The sequence below is a fragment of the Egretta garzetta genome, unplaced genomic scaffold (genome assembly GCF_000687185.1).
Source record: "Egretta garzetta isolate BGI_Z169 unplaced genomic scaffold, ASM68718v1 scaffold70, whole genome shotgun sequence".
Taxonomy (NCBI): Eukaryota; Metazoa; Chordata; class Aves; order Pelecaniformes; family Ardeidae; genus Egretta; species Egretta garzetta.
This window is the reverse complement of record NW_009258539.1, coordinates 3,326,243-3,349,287: the sequence shown is the minus strand read 5'-3', so window position 1 is coordinate 3,349,287 and position 23,045 is coordinate 3,326,243. Positions and strand designations below refer to the sequence as shown.

Genomic DNA, 23,045 nt, shown 5'->3' with positions numbered 1-23,045 from the left:
AAAGTCTGACATTAGTGAAAGCTATAACTCAATTCAAAGCATAAAGAAAAAAACAAAACACAAAAAAGCAGCACTAGAATGTATATGCCAACATCAGAGGACATACCACATCCAATAACACCGATACTGTAAATATGAGCATGACAAAACTGAGAGAAGCATCGGGGCTAAGTTCATACCATGACAATGAAGAGCCATAAAGTGGGAGGGCAAAGAATATTTATAGGAGGAAAGGCATCAAAAACTGCAAAAGATATGGGAAAACACCAACCTACACTTTAAATAATACATATACTGAGCAAAAGAGGCAGAATGAAGGAGATGAACTATCATGCAATAATGCATCCAGGTCACCTAGAAACCCACTGAACAGTCTTGAATAAAGTGTTGTTACTGGGGGACTATTCCATATTTCTTAATGTGGTATCAGCAATAAAGAAGGATGACAAAATTGAGTCTGCATTTAGATAAAGGTGATTAAATTTGATTTTAAATATAAAATTGGAATTGGAACAGCTATTACCACTACTAAAAATGCCTATTACCACTACTAAAAATGCGAGCACGCAAGGAAGAAAACATGCAAAAATATGTGTGGCTATTCACTAGCCCATTAATACATTAGATTTTTTTTTGGTCAAGCTTTCAGAACACTAGGCAACGTGGCATTGTCTATAGGATTATCAGCCATATAAATTCTTCACATATCCACCAAAGAATCTAAAAGACAGTATAAAGCAAACTATCCAGGTGATATATTTGCAAATCTTTCAAGGCTCTGAAAGAGGAAGTACAAAACAGAGGTGATGCCACCAGCACTTTCTTTGCTTTAAACTTCCTTGATGCTTAGAATAAAGGTGGTTAGAATAGCAGTTTAGTCCTAAGAAATTAAATATCTTTAAAAATATTTAATTAAAAATGAAAATTATTATTTTAATGCATCTGCATACCCAAGGACTTAAAGAAAAGGTAAAAATGTATGTGGGATTAAATTGAAATTATAAAATTCAAGGGGCTTCAGGTCCTTGGAAGATAATTTAGTATTGATACACATTGACAGAGTGAGGGACAGGAAGGAACAGGAAAGTTTCTTTCTTAGGGGAACAACAGTTACAGACTATTTCCAGTAACTTCTTATCTTACGAGAATGAGGCCAAGGAATAAGGACCAACCTCTTACCAGCAGAGTCATCTCACTGTCTGAAGCAGCCAAAGAAGACAAAAAGGGAGCAGAATAGTAGGAAGTGAGGAATATTAGTATTAGCATTCTGTATGTTGTATGTGCCAAATTTCTGGAAGGCACATTTAGGTTCCCTTTCTATATGCTGAAGAGATCAATGTAATGAATACTTGATTTCCTTTTGGAGGGACTATGAAGCCTAAATGACATTTTTACCCATCTTATATCTCAAACTCATATAATTTCTGACAATAGCCTTCTAGAATATGATGAATTGATAGATTCCAAAATAGTGTAATTGAAACAGTATACATTTTATACAGCCAGAGAAGAGGATAATGCAGCAGAAACATTTAATTAGGATTATTTTATATTATATTAACAACTCAGTTGAGTAATTATGAGTTCCTATATTTCATAAAATGAGACTTCTATATTATCCATATTCTGCTATATTATCCATGTTATCACTGTCACGGAAATACAGCGACAATATCCAGTGCTGAATTGTTGGTCCAAATTCTTTCCACAGCAGATCATGATGCACTGTTCCGAAGAGCTGCGTGTTGACTCTGGTCTAAAAAGAGACTTGCAAAAATCCTCAGTAATTAGGTATTTCTTCTACCGACTGTATACTCTAAGAAGCTCGTGTTTGTTATTTACTGCTACCTGCATACTGAATAATTACACTCAATAAATTGTTTCCTGCTATGCCTTTCTCAGATGGTTGGATAAGATTAGTCACAGCAGAAGGTACCTTCATCCTTTTAAAAAGGCAATCTATTTTTTCCAGAAACACAGGCATTCATTTAAAGGAGGGAACTGTCTGATAATCTATTTTGAGTTGCAGTCGTTTTTTAATCACCTTTTCACATACCTATTGGTTGTGGAAAAGAGTGTAAGTAAAGGGAAAAATTCTTATTTCATGGTTTTATTTTACCTTCAAATGTATGTATGCACGTGCATATAAAACACACAACATACATATAATATGCTTAAATATAATCTGCCTATAAATACATATGTATACCACACATATTTAAGTGGAGGAAGAAAAGAGTAACTGTCAGAAATTCATATCCTTCTGTTTTGGTAAAGCCCTAGATGTATGCATAATGCAGAAATAATATGAATAGCATTGATCTCCACTCTTCCCTGCAATTTACTTTGTTGTGGTGGAGAATCAAATATTTAATTTAAACACCAGTAAAAATGAATGTCCACACTTGAGCAGGGGAAGTTCTAATATAGCAACATGTATCCAGCAGCAGGATCTGCTGAAGGCTCCTGTTTGACTACATGTCAATTTTTTGGTAATTACATTCACAGGCAATGAGATTTAGTATAACCCTATTAAACTTGATATAGCTCAGGACAAAATAAATCAGAAGACCTAGCTCTGTATATAAATGGCAAAACTTTTCATGACTGATGATAAATTGTATAACTTTGTGTATTAATATGGAACTCCTAAAACAAGTAAGATCAGATACCTTTGGTGCTTCAAAATGCATAAGCTCATTTTGAAATGAAAGTAAACTTTAGTTGTGTTGCTACTATCCCTGCTCATTTTAAAGGTGTGGGATGAAAAGCATATCCAATGGGGCAAACTGAGGGGGACTTCAGTGCCCTAAAGGAATCATTATTAATATATCTTCCTGTGAACACCTTGATACTCTAGTTCCACTCAGATAAGTTTAGCCACATGAAGTACAACTATTAGCAGGAATCCTGGTATTGCTATCTGCTCCCAGACTTTGTCTCTCAGCCAAACTTATTTTATAAAAGTTGATCTAATAGCTTTAGACTTGAGCATTGTGCATATATTGCTATCAAATAGTTACAATAAAGAAATAGATTACAGTGCTTAGCTATGAAATTTGGTGTAGAAAAGATGAATTGTGATTTATGTTAAGCATCAGTCTCTGAAACAGTTATGTCTTTTTGTTATGTATTCTTTAAATGCTTTTCCCCATGTTAGAGTTCAGTTAAGTCAAAGATAGAACAACAGTGCTTTGATCAAAGGTAAAGAGGGTTGCAACATTGGCTCATCAGCACTTGTTTTTCTAATGGCAGTAATTTTGTGCAAATAAGAGGATGTGCATATGTTTTTATGTACCAGTGGTAGTTACATATACTACCAATGGTAGGCTTATTAATATGTCTTTTCAAGGTTTATAATGTACTAAATCTTATAGAAGCTTCATACATCTGCCATTTAATTAAAAACAACCACTTACCAGAGGAATATTTCATTCTTTCATCTCCCAACGTTAATGATCTCTTCAGACATTTACCTTGTCTGAAGCCAAGGTTGGACAATTCTATATCCATCTTCGGTACTGTGCAGCTGGTTTGGGGTTATTTTAGGTTGACTGGACACCTGACTTCTGCAGCTCATCTGGGTCCTTTTATCCAGGTGGCATCAATCCACCTGCAATTATATGCTTAATGCCTCTGAAAGCAAATTCATTCCCGGTCTCCAGATAGGTCTGAGCTTGGGAAGTCTCTGGGTATCTCCCTTTAAAATCATTTGGTTGAGTGTCAAATACTCATTCATATAGTTGAAGAGGCTTAAATATATTACTTATTTAAATTATTTCTTGTAGATATGTACAGTTAGACTCATGGTAATTAGGGGCCTAAGTCTGCTCTAGCTAATTTTAATGGCAAAACCCCGGTTAACATCACTGGAAAGAACACAAAGTCCTGGTGGCTTTGCTAGTGCCTATGTTTACACGCGCAGGAATTGCTTCATCCATCACTGACACTCAGCTGTCACTGTCTGTCTAGAATGGGCATCATCAAGAGTAAAATGGCGTTTTATTATTTGCCTTTCAGAACAATCCCCAGACTTCGTGCTGGATTTGTGGTTGCTGTTTTATTTTCAGTGTTATAATGTCCTTAAGTGCACATCTTCCAATTTATGCTGCTTTCTGTGGAAAAAATAAAATAAAATTAATCTCTTCTGGAAAAAGAATGCTATTTTCTTTCAGTAAGCAGAAATAAAGTAACCATGTCTGATTATATGAATCCTAACACTGGCAGACAAGGGCTCTATTCAGTTCCCTGTAGAATGAGGATAAATGTGGTCAAAGGATTTGCTCTGAGCATCGTCTACATGTCGGGGTTCTCCTTAAAGTGTGGAAGAAACAATTCTGCACCATCCCTCTGAGCAGCTTTAGAGTTATGGATTTAGTCTTGTTGAAGAGAAAGAGGAAAAATCTCCTGAGAATACCGCTAGGTGAAGACATCCCCATCTAGCCGTACAGGCTGTTGTTATTTACAGGAGAGGGTGCAGATGCTGGTTATCCGAGCTGGTGGCTACGGCTGCGGCCTCTAGTGAGGCACAGGGTGAAGGAGGCATGGACCCACTTGGCCCTTGCTAGAGACGGCTTTTTGTCGAAGGGACAGTGCAGAGCATCCTGCAACAGAAGGGCGAGGAGACGTGCCCCTCACGTGCAAACCCCAGCTCCAGGCTCTTAGGCAAGCAGGTGCAGCAGCTGCGGGGAAGCGGCTTTTGGGGAAGCACCCAGCAGCACACGGGTGGCAGGGCCAAACGCCTCATAGCAGCAGGCAAGGACTTTCACTCCTCGGCAAGGAAGACCTGTTTTAAAAATTCAACTGTGACCAAAATAAAGGGGCGTTTCTCCGTAGTCACTCATCTGTTGTTTCAATTACCGTGTTCCAAATGTTACTGTTGGTTTTTTGAATTTGAACCTTGCTGTGTAATAATTACCCTTCACCTGAAAATTAGAAAGGAGCTTTTATGCTCTCAACCTCAGCTCCACGGGGTTAGGTATTATCACTTACTGTTCTGATGTCTATGTCAAATGTTTCTTTTTTCTTTTAAACTTCCCTTCTTTGCAACCGAAGGAGACACTCTTGACTTCATTTTCTTCCCCGCTAAACGAAGGGTAACACATTTAAGATTAACTGCACGTGAGGTCAGGCAGAGCAGCCAACATTCCCATGACTTTGGACACCAGATGGTCTCTAGGAAAATGGTATGACTTATCGGCACATTTCAGTCCCAACTATAGTGAGTTTAGAGGAAATAGTGTGATATAAGCCTGGGATTTAAAAAGAGAGACGAGTAGGGTATAAACAACAGCACTGGTTTTTGACATCAGGCAATGCTCATAATCACTCACTGAGATGGGAATTTGCAACGTTCTTCAGCAGAAACACTTTATTTCCTGCCTGTTATTGGAAAGGTTTCTTGCAAAAGTTTGAACTTGCAACACAATGAAAACAAGTCATGGAAGTTACTTATTATTTCCTGATTTGATCTCTTATATGATTTGCTATTTACAACACACATTTCAAAGGCACAGTTCAGGATTTGAATTAAAGGTTGGTTGTACATTTTTCTAATTCCTGCTTTTGTGAATTGTAATAGTTACAGGTAGTGTTCAAATGGATTTGAGAGCTTATCATGGGATTTTGTGCTAATAAATCTAATTCAGTAGTATGTTTTTCAGTGCAAATATACAATTGAGATTTCCAGCATTTTGTCTGCCAGAGCATTTTGAAAGTAACCACTCAGATCTAACAAAAAATAAATGTATCCCTCACTTCAGTAGGAAATGCATTATTTATAAAAGGTTGGGTTTGGTCCCGTGTCTAATATTTTAGATCTGGCTACTCAGGAGATCTTTTTTAAAGCCTTTTTTTTTACACGCAGTATCTATCTAAGTTGCCTTTTTTTTTTTTTTTGGTCTCATTTGAAACACAGCCATGGCAAAGGTGATTATCATATATTATGGAGCACTAAGTTGGCATTACCTAATTTTCTTTGAAGCTATTTGCCAGTTGCTTACATCTGAAGAGAAAGCTAAAGGAATAACTGCTCGCTTTCTTTCTAGAAATCAAATCAGAATTAATGGTGTAAAATTAAAAGATCGGAATTAGATAAAAGGAAACATTCCTTAGCAGACAAGCAATTAGGTAATGGAAAATGCTTTCTACTGGTAAACCTGAGTCACCTTCATTAATGGTGTTAAAAAAAAAAGTTAGATACATTTCTTGTTGGCTTACTGTACAGGAATATCATGCTCCACACAGGAGGTTGTACCGCGTGATCTGAGAGATCTTCTTCAGCTGAACAATCAGAGGTTTTACAAGAAACAGAAGTCATTACAGATCAGTGAGTTTTCTTCATTGTTGTTCAACTGGAATATAGTAATTTGCCACAAATGCTATTTAAAATAATCTCATTTTCTCTCATTTGGCTAAGTAAAAACTTTTGCAGTCCTTCTACATGAGCTCACTGCTTTCACCCTGACATAAATTAAGGGGTCTCAAACTGTGGTATGTGTATACTACTGGTGGTACAGAGCCAATTCAGAAATGGAAAATGGCCTGACATGAAAAGCCTTGCAAAAAAAGGCTGCAAAGAGGTTACAGTTTAAATTTAATATATACAGGTGATTCCTGTTATTAACATCTCTTGCATTGTAAAAAGTGCTATAATATATTTGCTAATATCCCATACATTTACAAATAAATATATATATTTAAGGAAAAAATGGGGTATTGGAGACTCAAGAAATTTTCCTATTCTTTTTGTTAACCTAGGTTCTATATTAGTGACTTAAAAGCCTCTCTGTTAGAAAGAATACAAAAATTATACAGAATGATAACGCTTCCTTGTGATGATATTGTCATGCTTTTTGTGTGTTACAGTGATAGAACAGTTATCTTTCTAAAAGCTTACATATCTGCTTTTCTTTCCTCAGGCTTTTGTACCTATGAATTTTACAGCCTGGTACCATGGTTAGAAAAATGAATTCTGTGTACTCACCTAGTTACTTTGTCTTTTCTGCTACTCAGCAAGCAAGAATTCAAACTTAGATCTCTATGTGAACATGCAGGTTTTGTCTTCAGATCGGGGGAAATCCTTTTTAAACAGTTACCTCTGGAACTGTGTGTTTATATAACAGCAAGGCCAGATATATTTGCAAAAGTATAAACTTTATTCTTCCAGTAATTTATAAGGTAACAATTATGTGACTTTGCACGACAACATAATTTTCTCATGTTCATTTGTTGTATATGGTACGTTACAACTCCATTAACTCTTCCTGTAGATACAACACAGCGCACAGAAAAAGAAGAGAGATAAACAGAGCTAAGTTTCCACTGGAAACAGGGCTATATATTTAGCAACTCAAGAAAAATTCAGAAGCTTTGCTCAGTTTTGATTTTTAAATGCAAGATTGTCTTCCCATTTATATCTGCCCTTGTGACTTGCAAAAAACCCTCTGGGGCAATCAGGAAATAATCTCACCTCAGCCACCAAAGGAGACTGGAAACATCCTCATGCTGGCTGCTAGCCCAGATGGGAGGCAGAAACCTACTGCAGCTGCCTGTTGAACTCATCCCTCTACCATGTCCTGCATCCCCTACAGTACAGGCTTCACATGCAGCCTCTCCTTTTGCAGCACGATCACTGCTACTTACCGAGGGAAGACTGCTGCCCCAGGCCATGGTCCGGGTGTAGAAGCCTCTTTCCTTTTTTCAGCATCAGCCTCAGGTTAAGAAGTTACTTAAAGCAGTGAAAAGCCCATCTGATAGATATTCTCTGCCTCCTGTGCACATGCCCGCAGTTTGCTAGCCCTTGTGTTTGTACAGCATAGGAAACTGCACCAAGAAGCAGAATCAATGATGTTCAGTTGCTCATTAAACATGGGGTTTTGTTAATGCATACATAATATTTTTATAGGCAAATTTATTATTTACACGGCTGTAAGAGCGAGCTATATTATTTGATCTGTACTATACACATTGCCTTGCAATACATAGAGTTGCACACACTTTAGCACCTCTGCTGAATCTGTGCTTGAACATGGTTGCTTCTGCTTTCTTTTCAATCTGAGGAAGATTTTAGGATAAGAATTACATATGATTCCTTCAGTTGGGGTAGCAGTTCACTTAAGGTCAGTCCTAGAGAACAGAGCCAAGCAGTGCAGTCTTTAAAGCCCAAAGCTTTAAACAGAATAGCTCAAAAAGCAAGCATTCCAAATAAATAAAAAACCCCAAACCAATCTGAACACAATTCCTGAGTTAAAATGTATTAAGCTAGCTGTACTTTTAAGGACAAATATGAACTACTTTCTGCTAAGCATATCTAAGGATTTTTTTTATTTCTTTTACACAGATTATGCTGGGGCAGGACGATAAGATCAAACAAAAATATTATTCCTATACATATATGGAAGATTAATCTCTGAATCCAAATCTTTGGCACCATATTTAGAATATCATCGACATTTTCAGATTTTTTTCATATGCCTATATACAAACACACACACGCATGTGTGCACATGCGCATGCACACAATTAGTACCCATAAATATTTAAGAATTTCTATATTTAGGTATGGATTTGTCATATAACAACACTTTGCAAGCCATGTTTATAGAATTACATCTACAATGTAACCTGCAGAAGGACTGCTAATCAAGTAGGAAAAGAAACCATCTAATATTTGGTGATGAAAATTGCTTTAGAGTGACTGATTGTGCTAATCAATCTTCGCCAAGTAAATCACCACTAAAAGATAGTCGATAATTATAGGATCTTTCCCTGTAACTGAGTAAGAAGAGGAATAAAAATAAACTCTCACAGCAAAGCTGTCCTCTTCAGTAAACACAGCAGTTTGCTTTCCTTCCAACATGTTGGAAAGAAATGTGGATAATGTGTCCAAGTTGTCTTAGCTTTCAGAAATATAATTCTTGTGCTGATTGAGCTAAGAGTGGTAAAATTGGCCATTAAAACTAATGTATTCAACAATCCTCACATGCCATCTAAAACCAGACTGCAGTCTTACTAATTTCTTCATGATGCCCAAAACTTTGACAGCTTTTATAAAAATGTGGCCACTTATGGCATTTTACAGTTTAAAAGAAAGGATTTTTCCTTTCTCCACAGTTCACAGAATTCTCAGATAAAAGCAGTTGCCATGGGCCAGTTCAGTTAGAAACAAGTATTTTGATAATATTATTATTATTATGCAGATTATGATGAATAAATTCATATATATAGATAAATCACTGAAGTGGTAAGCTCAGCAAAGCAAATTCACAGGTGTCAGCCACAAAAGTGTCCCAAGGAAAAGAATTAATTGGATTGTCATTAAAAGTATAGGACATCAATACCATGTAAGAACCTATACAGACCAGAGCAGAACCTCATGCTCAGAAGCACCAAGAGCTACAACAGGGCAAGAGTCTGAAGGAGTTGCATCCCTGCTTTTTGTGAACTGTTATTTGTGAGACTTATGTACAGCTCTGGGGTCCTGTTAGACTTAGTCTTTCACTTAGCACAGGCAAAAGTCTCTTGGCTCAGGCGGCTGGGAATTTCCATCCAAGTCCATGTCCCAGTGTCAGAAGTCACAACCCAGGTCGTGGCACTTACCGTATTGGGGATGAAAGTGGAAGCAAGTTCATACATGGCATGTCAATAGCCCAGGCCGCTCCTGTGCTTTGATTGCTCTGTGAGCTTCGTGCAGGCTTTTAATGCCAACATAAGGTCCACTTTCAACACCTCCAGCAAGTTAGAGCCCTAGGCTAGGCTTTGGCCATAATCTGTCAAGGTAGTAATAATCATGTGGGAAAAGGTAAACTGAAGTGCCTACATCAAAATATGCAAGAGCAGGAAATACATAATTTCAGCTGAACTATTTAGCAGAGAAATGAACTTCCAGACTAATGATGACATTCAGGGTACACTGCAGGAGACTCTTTGAGAGAAGCTTTCTCACCATCATTAAATTAATGGGGGATGGAGAAGAATAAAAATGCCATGTTTACCCAAAGCAAAACCTTCTAAACTAGGAAGCAGGCTCCCAGTAAGGAACCTATCATGCATATCTAATTAACCAGAGGATACTTAGATACTGCAGTGTTGAGTGCCACAAAAACTCTAGGAAAAAAAAAGCTCAGAAAAACCTGCAGGCTGTATTTGCCCAACTTTATGTATTGCTACCAGATATTGTTATAGCTGTGACTTTATTATATAGTCATCCATTACAATGAAGTGGCAAAAATTCCAAAACTTATTTTCTTAAACCAGCTTCAAAGGTTGCTACCACCCATAACATTAAAATGCAGATAACATTTTTCTGGATGAATAGCTCACAGTGCACCTTTGTGTCGCTCCATTAGCCCACTTCACTTATCTATCATTCCTGAAGATGACAGGAAGGTCATATATCTTATTCCCAGCTTCAGAACAAATGCTTCTCTGGCTTCTTTGGACCTTTTCTGTCTCCTCTTATAATTTGTAACTCCTGAATTCCACCGTGAAGATACCATGTTGCTATGTGAGGGGAAATTTCAAGTAGTCGAGAGAGATGTTTTCCATAAATGTCGTGAAAATCTTGAAGAAGATGGTCCCCTTCAGCCATTTGAACATTATGAAGTGTATTGAACATTAAAGGGCATAGCACATGTCTGATTCTTTTAGATGAAAGTGCTATTTTAATAGGTGGGTGCAAAAATTTGTGCCAGCTTATTTCTAAGAAAACTACTCTGCTCTTCCAAGTTTTCATTTGTGAAGGTGAGAAAAATAAGGCACAGTTATACTTTTTTTTTTTTTTTGGTACTGGATTTTAAAGCCTGTACTTTCGCTTCAAAAAGTAGCAGAATTTCCCATTTCTGTTCAGCTTGGGGTATGAGCAGTAATGTCTATTACCCCTTCATCCTTGTGGAACAAGCCAAACATTATGTTTAAAAGCAATACCTGTGTTGACGAGACCTTTTTTTTTCCGTACTGCATTCTCAACTGTCATCAGATACAAGATCCTGGTTACTGCTTTTGGATGACAGCACTGACACTTTCTTGGAGGCACCTGTTCTGCCCTTGAGTTTCCATTGCTGCTCACTGTCCTTTGTCAAGGCTGCTGCTGAAAACTGGGTCTGCAGAAAAGATATTTTGCCAGCAATTTATAGCTAGCTTACAGCTCAGATTTTATTTTCCTCAGTGGGCCCTTTTTTCCTTCCTTCAGCTAGCCTTTGATAGTGCCTTCAAGACCAAGTTTCAGCCTTCAAAGCCAAAACAATTTACATTTTTAGAGATCAAAACCCACGGTCTCTGAAGGCACTTTTCTCAGTGTATACAATAATAAGTGGTACATTTCCACCTGCAACAATCAATTACATACCCTTGTCAATTATCAAGCTCATCCTGCTGATATTGGCAACTAAGTCAAAAAGACTATTAAACCAGGCATAATTGGATGCACTGGAATTAAAATTCTTAATGTGCAACAGATGGTTGATGTTGACTTGTTGTTATTATTTACCCACCAAAGAAGAATATGAGAAGAGTTTTAAGAGTCTGCTTGACACAAAAGAGATGAAAGAAATGCATAGCTAAGCCTGGGCCTTCCAAACGTAGATGTAACTTCACATACTTCTCCATGTGCTTCAGTTCATTTAGATGGTCAGATTTTAACTCCAAGTCTCCAACATTTTGCTGTATCTTCTGTCATACCCTTATATGACTGCATAAGATATAATCTCAGTTAAATTTTTGTGCTCCCCATGTGCCTGTAGGGCCATCAGGCATCTTCCCTTGCAGACAATAAAACAATCACTGCAGAGCAACCTAAAATGTTTCCTGTCTCAAGAGCTGAGCAAAACCTGGAGTGTCCTTAATGAGATCAAGAGACAAAGATCTGTCTCTCTTATGGCTGCTGAGAATAGTAATCATCCAGGCACTAAAACAATCTTCTAGTTTTTATATTATGCATCAGATTCAATAAGATAAAATATTTTGTTTCATGAAAGATAACTGTATTGCAACTGAGTTCTTTCAGTTTTTGTCAGGGAATTTACTTCCGTCTTGGTCTTCCCTGCTCTCAGATTGCATTCTGTTTTTTCAACACAAGCACATAATTTCCAGTGAAAAATTTCCCATTCTGCCTTTGAATGTTCCCTTTTCCCTTAACAAACTGACAGATGAAAAGAATTCAAATGCTGCAAATGTGGCAATTAATAAGCTTTCCAGCTCTTTTTAAAATCACAATTAAGTACCTAATTTTACAATATCTGTATCTGAATATATGGAATAAAAATTCATTTGCAAATTGAAAAGCTAAATAAGATCTGAAATCTCTTCATTTTTTTCATTCAAATCAAGAATCCAAAGTTAGACTCCGAACTTCCTATTTAAAAGCAGAAGCAAGAGGTTTTCAAAATCAGTGGTTTACTAGAATTTTCTGTTAAATTGAACAAGGCATTCATCTGTAAGATGTAGCAACTTCTGTAGATAGATACCAGTGCTTGAGAAAAGAAGGGAACTGGATACCTGACAAAGTACTCTAGTTCCTGCAGAGCTGGAAGCTTTTGCACAATACCCTCTCAACATGACAATCCATAGACTTGACAGTTGAAAAGATCATCCAGTCCACACCCCACATGAAGTTTATGTCAAGCAACTTCAGCTGAAGAAAGTCTTTAGATACCTTATGACTTCCTCGTCCCCATCTCCACACAACAACAAAGCTTCTCCAAACATGCATGGTGTGTTTGCAAAGTGGTGGTGGTGTGCTGAGAACATACAAGTTCCCCCACCGTAGCCAGGGAGCAGGTGGTTTGTTCCTAATAGTAGCACCATGTGCTGATTCCAGTGTACATGCTTGTATGTTCACCATCACAGGTTTAGTTGGATTTGCAATAACATGGTCCTTCAACCGTGGATTCCTGCAGCTGTTACTGAGCTATCCTGAAATTTGCTTCCAACTGTTTTTCCACTTAATAGATATGCCTTTTAATCTGGTTTAATCCAGCTGGATTGTGTGATGCTTCCCTCCAATTTTAGGGTGGAGTGTTTCTGCGGTGCAGCCATTGCAAGAGGCTGCTCTTCTCTTGCTATCAATGAAACCTTCAGGTACACATCAGGAGAAGGAAGACCTTTGATTTCAGTGTGAACATAGTTCTGGGGAGCTTCCTCAGCTTATGCTTTCCATATAAGACAGGTAATGAAAACATTGGTGCTGTTATGACTTGAGTTGATTTTCTAAGAGACTGAGGTATTGCCACAGAATTATTTGCTTCTAATGAAGATGCTGTGAGTAGTGAATGTGCTGCAGTACAAAATACATCTCTACAGGTTTGGCTCATTGGTGTTCTCCCAACATAGACTTTTGCTGAAATCCAGCAGGTGCAAGTGGACCTCCTAGGCCGTGTAGCTCAGGCACTGAGGGGAACCTGTCCGACAGACCCACCCAGGTGCATGCACTAGTATACCAGTGGGTGATACATTTCTTCGAACCAACAGAAATTCTCCAGGCCCACATCAGTTTGAAGAGTAGAAAAGCACATTTTAATGTGACATACGCTCTCCTATATAACAAACCAGGGATCAAATTGAGGTCGTTCAGGACACAAAGCTGAGCTATCCCAAATCAAGAAAAGAAAGCCAAGGCTTCTGAACCATGGATGTAAAATATGCACATGATTTTTGGACTGAGTGTGTAGGTGATCTAAACCACACATTCTTCAATGCCTTATATTGGTGACTGGTTAGGAGAACACCAGGCACTTTTGACCAGAAAAAGCCTGACTTTCCTACTTGGCATATTGCCGTGAGTCAGTCATGAGGGGTGAGAGTGTGGGGTTGCTAACCCTGTGTCCCTCAGACGTCAAAGAAAGAGGACAACTTTGCAATGCTGACGTCCCTTACTTGGCAATCTGGCACTAACAGCGGGTGCAGTGCTCAGCTGATGTATGAGGCTGTAAGGTGAAGTGCAAGCAGAGTTACTCCTTAACTACCATTTACTAATGAACAGGATGACTTACAGAGCAGCTCTGCTGACTGCTCTTTGAGCTTCGCCACTCGCTGGCACTGTATGTAGCTCAGAGTGTCTCAGGCCACCACCCTGTTAGCTATCTCGGCCTTGGGAGCAGGGGAAAATGAAGCCTTGCCACACCGCAAATGGGCTTAGAGAGCAAAAGGAGAGTCCTTTGGTGCCCTGTGTTTTCTACTGCGTGTGAGAACAATGGCGTGGGCAGCACCCATTTGAGTCCTGGGTGGGTGGTGGAAAGGGGAGAATATGGCCAGAGGTTTGGCTCTGGCACGGGCCAGCAACCAGTGGGGAGATCAGCCTTTATGTCAGGAAGCGACCCAGTGCCAAGAAGTGGACTTGCAAACTTTTCTTCTTCTGTGAGGCCAGACAGAGGCAGGGATCAAAGGCTAGAACAGTCATAGTTCAGTCTCCAATTTTTCCCCACCAGCCACCATTTCTTGTGGGCATAAATATTACTGCCATCCAGCCCATGGGGCAGCTCAAAGGGGAGATGGTGCCCAGAGGGGCAACAGTACTGTGCCGTGCCATGCAGCAGCCTGAGATCATGTTTTAAGTTTACCATACATTCTAGTCCACAACTAACCTAAATGAAAAAATAAAGGTATAAAAAATACTGAAATATTTTCAGCAATAAACACTAAGACCCCAGTTCAAAAAAGCAGCATGCAGCATTTTATTTTATTTTGGTGATAAGAAGCCTAAAACATTGTATTCAGATATTAAATGTGAAAATTCTTATGGAGAACATACAAATAGACCTCAGAACAAGGCAAACCCCATTGAAGTCATTGTATGTATGAAGTTCCGCTCAAGTAAATGGGAGCAGAATATGCACTTGTTCATTGCTGCACCAGGGCTGAATTTCAAACCGGAGTTTTACTATTTTTTTTTTTTATTTATAGGACAGTTTATATGGAAGTTGATGAGTTTTCTTTTTCTGAAGAAAATGATAGATTTAAAAAATATATTCAATATGGAAAATATGCTATGCTGGCAACAAAATCTAATGTGGTGTTGACCTAACCAGAACTTGCTGTTATAGATTCAGACATCTCAATATGACTTCTTCTTAGTACATTCTACTCTTTCCAATTCCATAGCTTCAGTTGTGCTGTCTCCCCTTTCTCATTCTGCTTTTACTCTTCAGTCTAAAAGAAATCAAGGTATCCACCCACCAACAATTTACCATGCTTCTTTATAGACATTTGTATTTGAATCACAATATGGAGAAAAGTACAATATTTTTACCAAAATATAATCAGAATTTATAAGAGTGAGAGGTACATGATGTGTTAATATGTCATGATAACAAGTTACTGGTTTTTTGCAGTGCATGTCTGATTTTGCTGGTCTTCGCTGTTATCTGTCCTTTGCAGGTCACTGAAACACTAAACAGTGATGTAAGCCTTTTTTCTTTTAAACCTTTTAAATACTTAGGCGGCTTAATATCTTATTTACATTTTTAATTCCAAAGCTTATAGAAATGGTATTAAAAGTAATAAGTACAGAAAGTAATTAATAGCTCCACTAAGTTAATCCAAACACAGTTTTTGAGATGTCATAATAAACTATTCTACAACCAGTGTGAAGTTATTTAGAGCTTAGATTTCACCTACCTTGCAACTGTAATTTGAATGCTAGAGCTCTCTTCTAGATCCACTGAATTATCACTGAAAAGTTACCAAAACCAGCGCCAAAAGTAGAAGACTATAATTTGCAGTGGTCAAAATATCAGGCTTGATAGACAGAGCCTAAAAGCTTACAGGCCCTTTGCTTTCATAGTTCGTTCATCAATATATCCTCAAGGGTGCTACATCTTGTGTATATCATGCATTCAGGTAAAAACAAAACAAAACAAAACCCCCAAATGAGTCCTTCCCCTAAAAACCACATAATATATTTCAATTTTGCAAGTGATGAGAATTGTATGGCTGCTATTTAAATTTTCAGGCTTCTAAGAGAAAGAACAGCCTTCCCTATGAATAATGTCTTCCTTAAACATATAGTTTTTTACAGGTACTGATCAAAGCACATGAGCTTAGAGGTCTGAACCAACCACCTCAGACTGAAGTACAGAAATCAAGTTTTTGCAAATGATCTTTATTACTATTGTAGTAATGCAGATCTACGGATCAGAGCATCCCCCAGCCTGGAGGTTTTCACAGTCTGTGCCTCTAAGTAACTGTCAGTCGACTTGAACATATTTTAAACAAAATAGGAGTATGAAATTTTGCTATGTTTTATATAATGAGTGGATATGTTTTGTCAAAACTATTAACACTAGCACATATATATTAAAATGAAACAACCAATAGGGAGATAAACCAAAAAAATTATTCTGGAACACTTCAAACCTCTGTGAAAACAGATTAGGACGCAGTACAAGAGATGACACCACAGCATAAATAGCTTTGTGGTTCCAGGATTAAAAAATATTGACTTTCATTCTCTGTAATAAGGTGAATAATAGTACATTAGCTACACCCATCAATAACTAACATGACCATTTCACTAAACTTGCATACTAAATGTGTTGAAAAGCAATATGCTTATTAAAAAGAAGCTAAAAAAAAAGATAAAACCGAGAAAGAGAGGTAAAGCCAGTACATAGTGCTGCAGGGCAGGTATCAGTGCATGAGAAGATGACAGTGACAGCCTGCAGTGTGGAACACTTGAAATACGCTTTCGTAATAATTTGTGTACTTTGTAGTTTTTAAGATTCATATCTCTTTTAACAGGGTAGGAATAACTTTCTTAAGGCTTCTTAATAGTATCAGAATTGAATACAACCCCAAATTATTCACATCTAATGCATGTGATAAATTGGCCAGTATTCTACTTGCTTTAGGGGAAAACATGAAGACCAGGTTCCAATTTTTCAAGTTAGGATACACACAAATAATCCCTTGCCACTTCTCACTTAGGAACCAAAGCTCCTTTAAACAGCCTAATTCATCCCAAGCCTTTAAATGCATATTTAATTTTCAGTGCATGTAATTCCGGTAGGGAGTAAACACATGCTTAAATAAGTTGATGAAATGCAGCCTGTATGTGATCCAGTTCCAGCTGCAAACCTACTGGCCAGTTAATGCCTTAAAAGAAAAGAAAGGGATGGTTGATAATTTATATCTTCCCTCCACTCCAAAAGCAGCTGAAAATAAGCACATGATGTTCACCTTAATGTTACTCATTAGTAACACCAAAAGAAAGAAACAAACAAAAACTCACCTCCCCCCCCTGCTTTCGATGTTGTTTCTCAGTTAACTACTAGAGGCAAAAGCTAATGTTCTATAAACTAGGTGTTACCCTGTGTAATGGCTGGCTTCATGCAAGTTATTGCTATTATAAACCATACTCAACTGCTTAGAAAATCAATAGCATATTAAAAAAAAACCAAACCAAAATGACTGTGGTATGTCTGGAACAGCTCCCCTGGTAAATTGAGTGTCTGCTGCCACTTAATGACTGATTTTCCCCCACACAAAAGGTGGGACTTGCTGTACTTCCTTTACCGTTGAAAGTCACCTACATGTATTTCTAAGTTTTATGTTTTCCTGTTATCAGAGTGCCATTAGACACACTTTGAGGTCATATTTTTTCAGGTAGCAAAATCAGTTTGGACTCACTCAATTTAGAATAACTGCAGAAAATTACAATAGCAGAGACTGATATTTGATATGTGAAACATTTTTTTCCATGACAGAAATCTGTCCAAAGCCCATACAAATGGAGAGAAATGTTGGCAGCAGTCGAACGGTTAATCAGAATTCCATGTACATATTTAATGCAACATTTAGAAAGAGTGCAGAGCTGGGTGAGTTACTAATTATCCAGGGGTTTGGGGGATTTGCATTTTCCTTTCTCGTACTGCTTCAGTAATGTGCTATTCATTTTGCTTCTAAGTTAGGTTAAAGTGTAGTATAAAAGCTATTGCATCTCCTGCCTTCCTTGATAAAAAATTTATGAGAACTATATTTCACCATCTATCAGCGTGCCTTTTCATCTAGCCAGATGACGGGAAGCTCGGTACATGGGAACTTGTCTCCGTTTCTTCCCTCTGTCCTTTCAACCAGTTGGAAAACAGAGTTTAGGTGTTAGGGAAGTGTGAAGCACGTGCAGCTGGCTTTCATGGACACGGTGAAATCTTTGCACTTCTAAAAAATATTAAGCCTTCAGTCAACAGGTAAAAGTATTTTATTTTACTGGTTCATAAAAGAGTGACTACTCCAGTAACAAGGGATGGTGATAGCACAGTATATATACCCTTACTGGAGCTATTATTTATGACTGATCTTTATATGGGTTGTCTCAGAGCTGTCAGTTATGGAAATGCAGACTGGAAAAATATATGGTAAAAATGGTTTCAGTGTGAAAACACTAGCCACGTTTTGTCAGAGTACATTGAATCCCTCATCTTTAAAACAAAATAATGCAATTCCTTTCTTGTCACTAGATGAGCAACCAGAGGTATTCATGATTAGATGAAATTAAAAACATTTCTCTCTTGCAGTTAACCTGTTAAATTAATGAGGTCATGAATATAAAACTGTCTTTAAATAATGAACAGAACGAACTAGTTAAAAAAGAAACACATTTCATGTCTACATCTTATGATAAGCTGGTCTATAGGTATATCTCTGTATTTCTACATGTAGTAAATGTGTGCATGCATAAAAAAAGAGCTTTCAGCATGGTATAGCTTACCTGTGTTTCCTGCACAAATTTTTATTTCTGCCTTTAATAAAAGGTGACAGTATAATTGGTTTGATTCAGCTGGAATTGCAACCTTCTCCTGAACACAGCAGGCTCTGAGGCACATTCACTCACTTGCTCATTCCAGAAGATGCACACAGGTGCTTGTGACTGCAGCTGATCAAAGAGTAGGCACCTAAACAAAATAAGTTGTGAGTTTCTGAATGCTCTGGACTGAAACATCTCACTCCGAATCAGGAATGCTTTCAGCATGTACACTGATGTAAGTAGAAAAGACATGGATACCACGTGAGAGAGGGAGAGGGGAGAATCAAACAGGGAATCTGCCTGGGTCTCAAAACCTCTGAACCCACACCTGAGCAAGAAGCATTTGAGAGGCCATGAGTGATGCTTGTTGCCTCCCACGGCTTCACAGCACTGCACGCACTGGTCTGTTGTCCCGTGGTAAAGAAATGGTCAGTTTTCATCACGGCACCTACAGCTGTGATGCGCCCTGCTCATTTCTCACCCCACGTAGCTGGAGGGGTTGCTCTGCAGGTGATACAGAAGCATTTAGGCTTACTGCAAATAGAGACTGCAGGAGGAATTAGGGTACTGCGACCAGCGCTCAGGCAGACAGCTCAGACAAAGCAGAATGAACGGAAGTGGGAGGGCAACCCCTCCAAAAGATTTCCGATGCTGCTGTGTACAGAGAAGGGAGAACTGCACCCTGAATAAAGCTGAGCCTCACGCCAGCCCCTCATCCCCCCCGCCCTGTAGATTTCTCTGCGGCTGCTGTGCCGCAGAGCCTGTTGGAGGACCTCTGGGTGGGGATACCTGGGCCAGTGCCACACCCAGGGGACCTTGCTTGGGTGAGGCCTCCTTCATCTGCCACCCGTGTCCCATGTGGAATTTCCGCATCCCTCTGAACTGGAGCCATGGACCTAGACCCACCCCGAACAGGGTTAGACATAGAGATTGAAATGCCGGCAACTGTTCTTCATGTACCTATCTACCAGGGAAGAAATTTAGGAGGATGGGGGTGGGATGTTGATGCATGTATTCCTGTAGTAGTTTATGCATGGGTTTTCAATGCCAATGTATTGTAACAACTAAATTTCAAGTGGGGTATATATTCGACAGTTAGTAAAGCTAACTGCCTTCTTTGGAGATGAATAGATCATCGCAAGCAATTTAGGAGGAAAACTTGATAAGGAACTTTGCTTTTGGTTTTCTTTGCTTTTTTTTTATCAGAATACATGAGTTGACAGGGTTGATTTCACCTAATTTCCATTTGGTGAAAATATCAAAACTGTCAAAGGGTATTGATTTGTCATTTTCTGAACAGGAAAAAATTTTGATTATTTCAAAATCAAATTATCTTTTATTCTGAAGCTTATTTATGGTGAGAATTAAATCATCGCACAGAAAACATGACTGAGAAAACCTTATACTTTAAATGAGTAGACATCTGCTAATCTTGTATGATACTGTTTCACCATCTCTGGCCCAGAGAGAAAAATCAGTTCATAAGCATCACATACACAGTCACAGGCAAAGATAGAAACAGAATCTACATTTACTAATTTTAGTAGGTCACCACTCAGTCCCTTGCATCCTCCTCACTCATCATACAAATAGGTCTATGTTAGATAAGCATAAACCTATTTCTAGCATAAGTAAAAGTTCTCAATTAGCACTGACTCCAGGTTTTATATATCTAATACCAAAAGGAGTGTTTTTCCAAACCTAGATGTCTGTACTGGCATTGGAGTCCTGGGGTTTGCTCGAGTTCTCTACATGGTTGCTAATTCTTATGAGGTGCAAAAATGTATCTAAAGGCATAAAATCTGAATTTTAGGACTCCTAGTATGACTTATGTAAAGTAAGTGAAAAATGATTCATGACTATGCCTTAATGTAATCTCCCCAAAAGAGAAGAAAAGCCCTATTCACTGATCCCCTGAATCACCGCCTGCATGCTCAGGCTTAGTAGCTTGCTGTTCAGCGCCTGTGGACACAGAGATAACGTTCTTTCAAGCCTCCAAACATGTTATGTCAGGTTGCATCATGTCATATGTGAAGTGACTTAATGGGACATGACACCATGTAGCCCAGCACTGTGCCTGGTCTTGAGAGCCGAGGAGCAAGTTGAAAGACTCTCAGGCACACCCGTGGTGATTTGAATCCCTGGCTCTGAGGACAATACTGGGCTCCAATGTGACATCGATTTTAAGCAGGTTTCCCTATTCATTTCATATTGTTCTGATGGAAATCAATGGCACTACCTCAAGCTGATGATGAATATCTGCTCCTTATGAGCCTGGCCACATCATCTTCTCTGTCGCAGAAACCAAAGGATAAAGAGAAGCATCACTTTACATTTGTAACGAAACACACTGGGCACAACATTTCACTACCTGCTGAAGCAGCTCTACTGTAACCCAGTGCAGACAGCTAAAGGTTAAACCTTGAAAGTAGTAGCACCTTACTGACATTAAAACTGACACAGTTACTGTTTTAGCAAGTTGGGTATGAAGTCTGTAAGACTCACTGTTTGACTTCAGGGATTCAAAGTAATACATAAATTGTGTTGCTACTGTGGTAGTAATTCCTACTTTTTCCTAGTATGTACCAGAGTGTTTCAGCAACTCTGCTGGAGAAGGGCTGAGCTAGAAGTCCATCACAAGTGCATCAAACAGCCCTTCTTGTCGGATAGCGATTACCCAAATGCAAACCTGGCAACTGTTTGGCAGACTGCTAAAAGCAAGTTTCAATGTTCTCTTTTCCTCTCCTCATTCATCTTCCTTTATTTATTTATTTTTTTCTTTTTTATATTTTGCTTGAGATGTTGAACTGTGTAGTGTCAGCTTTGGGGTTGTTACTGTTCTTCACTTCCCTTTTCACTCCTGACCCTTCCACAAGGGAGCCAGAAAGAGAGAGATGCCGTATTCCTCCAAAAGCTGCCCTTTCACTTGGATTACCAGAATTAGAGAAGCTTCATAAAGGCTCAGATGCTGACACATCGCTACAGATTTAACAGCACCAATAAAGGACACTGCCTCAGCAGCCACCGTGGTCACCCCCCTCACCAAGGGAAGTAGGGGTTATAAAGCTGCTGTCAGCTTGCCAAATTAGGAATGCGTGACTCTCCCAGCGAAGAGAGGCTAGAGCATTTGTAGATGGCACATCTCCTGCTGCCTGAATAGGGACGCTTATCCATGTGTGCTGATTACATAAATGTAAATGGTATCTTTTCCAATCTATTTCCTCACACATGGCTGCCCAGAAACCTTCAAATTAAGAGTACTATCCAGTTTCATAGGTGAAATATAGAAACTGATGGTAACACAATCAGCTCCAAAGAGGAAAGAAAAAACATCCATCTATGGATCATCTTATTTGTTTACCTCATCCTAATGAATAATAATGTAAAATAATAATATCAAAATAATAAAATAAAATAAAAATAAATATTATTCTTAAAAATAAAATAAAGATAAGTAACTATTTTCTGATTTTAGTGAATAATTCTCTGTGTAAGCACAGACTTTGTTTTCCAAGACTCCATGCTCATGCGTCCGACAAACTGTTGAAGTTTGTGTTCAAAATTACTTAGTGTAACTACTTTCAGTGATTAGGGCAATTTATCTTACACTAACTGTGCTCATGCAACCCCCAAATGAGCTGACTGATACAAGAGACTGATATTGTAGGACTGGCAACTAGGAAACCTGATGGATAATCAGGGTTGGCATTTTACACGCTGTCCTATTAAGGACAGAAAATCCTAGTTTAGGAGATGGAGACCCTGTGTGTCAGTTAGGATACAGCAAAGGAGTAAAAGGAGCAAAAGTTTGGCAGAAATTGAAACTTCCCGTTTGCTAGTAAACACTGTTGCATTTCTTACTAACCCAGCTCAGATGTTCATCTATTTGACTTAAGTCCTCTGTGTGACAGCAAGTGATACCCTCCCAGGTATCCAGGTGCATCAAAGCTAATTGCTTCTAAATCTATATAGGGTAAATAATTTGCAGAAAACTTCTTCCTCACACTGTGGACTATGTAGTATGACAATACTTCATTGTGCTTCTTTGCAGTCTTAAAGCTTAAAGCTCTCATGTAAACAGAGATTTCTGGACAAGGTCTTTAGAAAGAGGTAAGATTTCAGCAGTAAGCCAGGAGACAGAAGTGACTGAGCTCTAGTGCTGTCGCTGCTGCCTTTCCAGCCACCCTCACTCCACAACCGCATTTTCAAAAGAAACCACTAATTTATGCCACTGCTGTATTCTCATGTTCAGCTTGAAGCCCTGCATGTATTTGTTCAGTCAAGCACTCAAAATTGGTGGCCCCTGCTG

General features: G+C 38.6%; 1 protein-coding gene across 1 annotated transcript in view; it reads right to left on the bottom strand.

Moving 5' to 3' along the window:
• TMEM47 (transmembrane protein 47) overlaps nucleotides 1-19,628 on the bottom strand; it is a 56,116-nt gene extending 36,488 nt beyond the window's left edge. The window contains exon 1 of the mRNA XM_009646233.1: nucleotides 19,526-19,628. Within this exon, the coding sequence (XP_009644528.1) occupies nucleotides 19,526-19,628 (103 nt within the window). The remainder of the gene's footprint in view (nucleotides 1-19,525) is intronic.
• Between the last annotated feature and the right edge of the window lie 3,417 nt (nucleotides 19,629-23,045).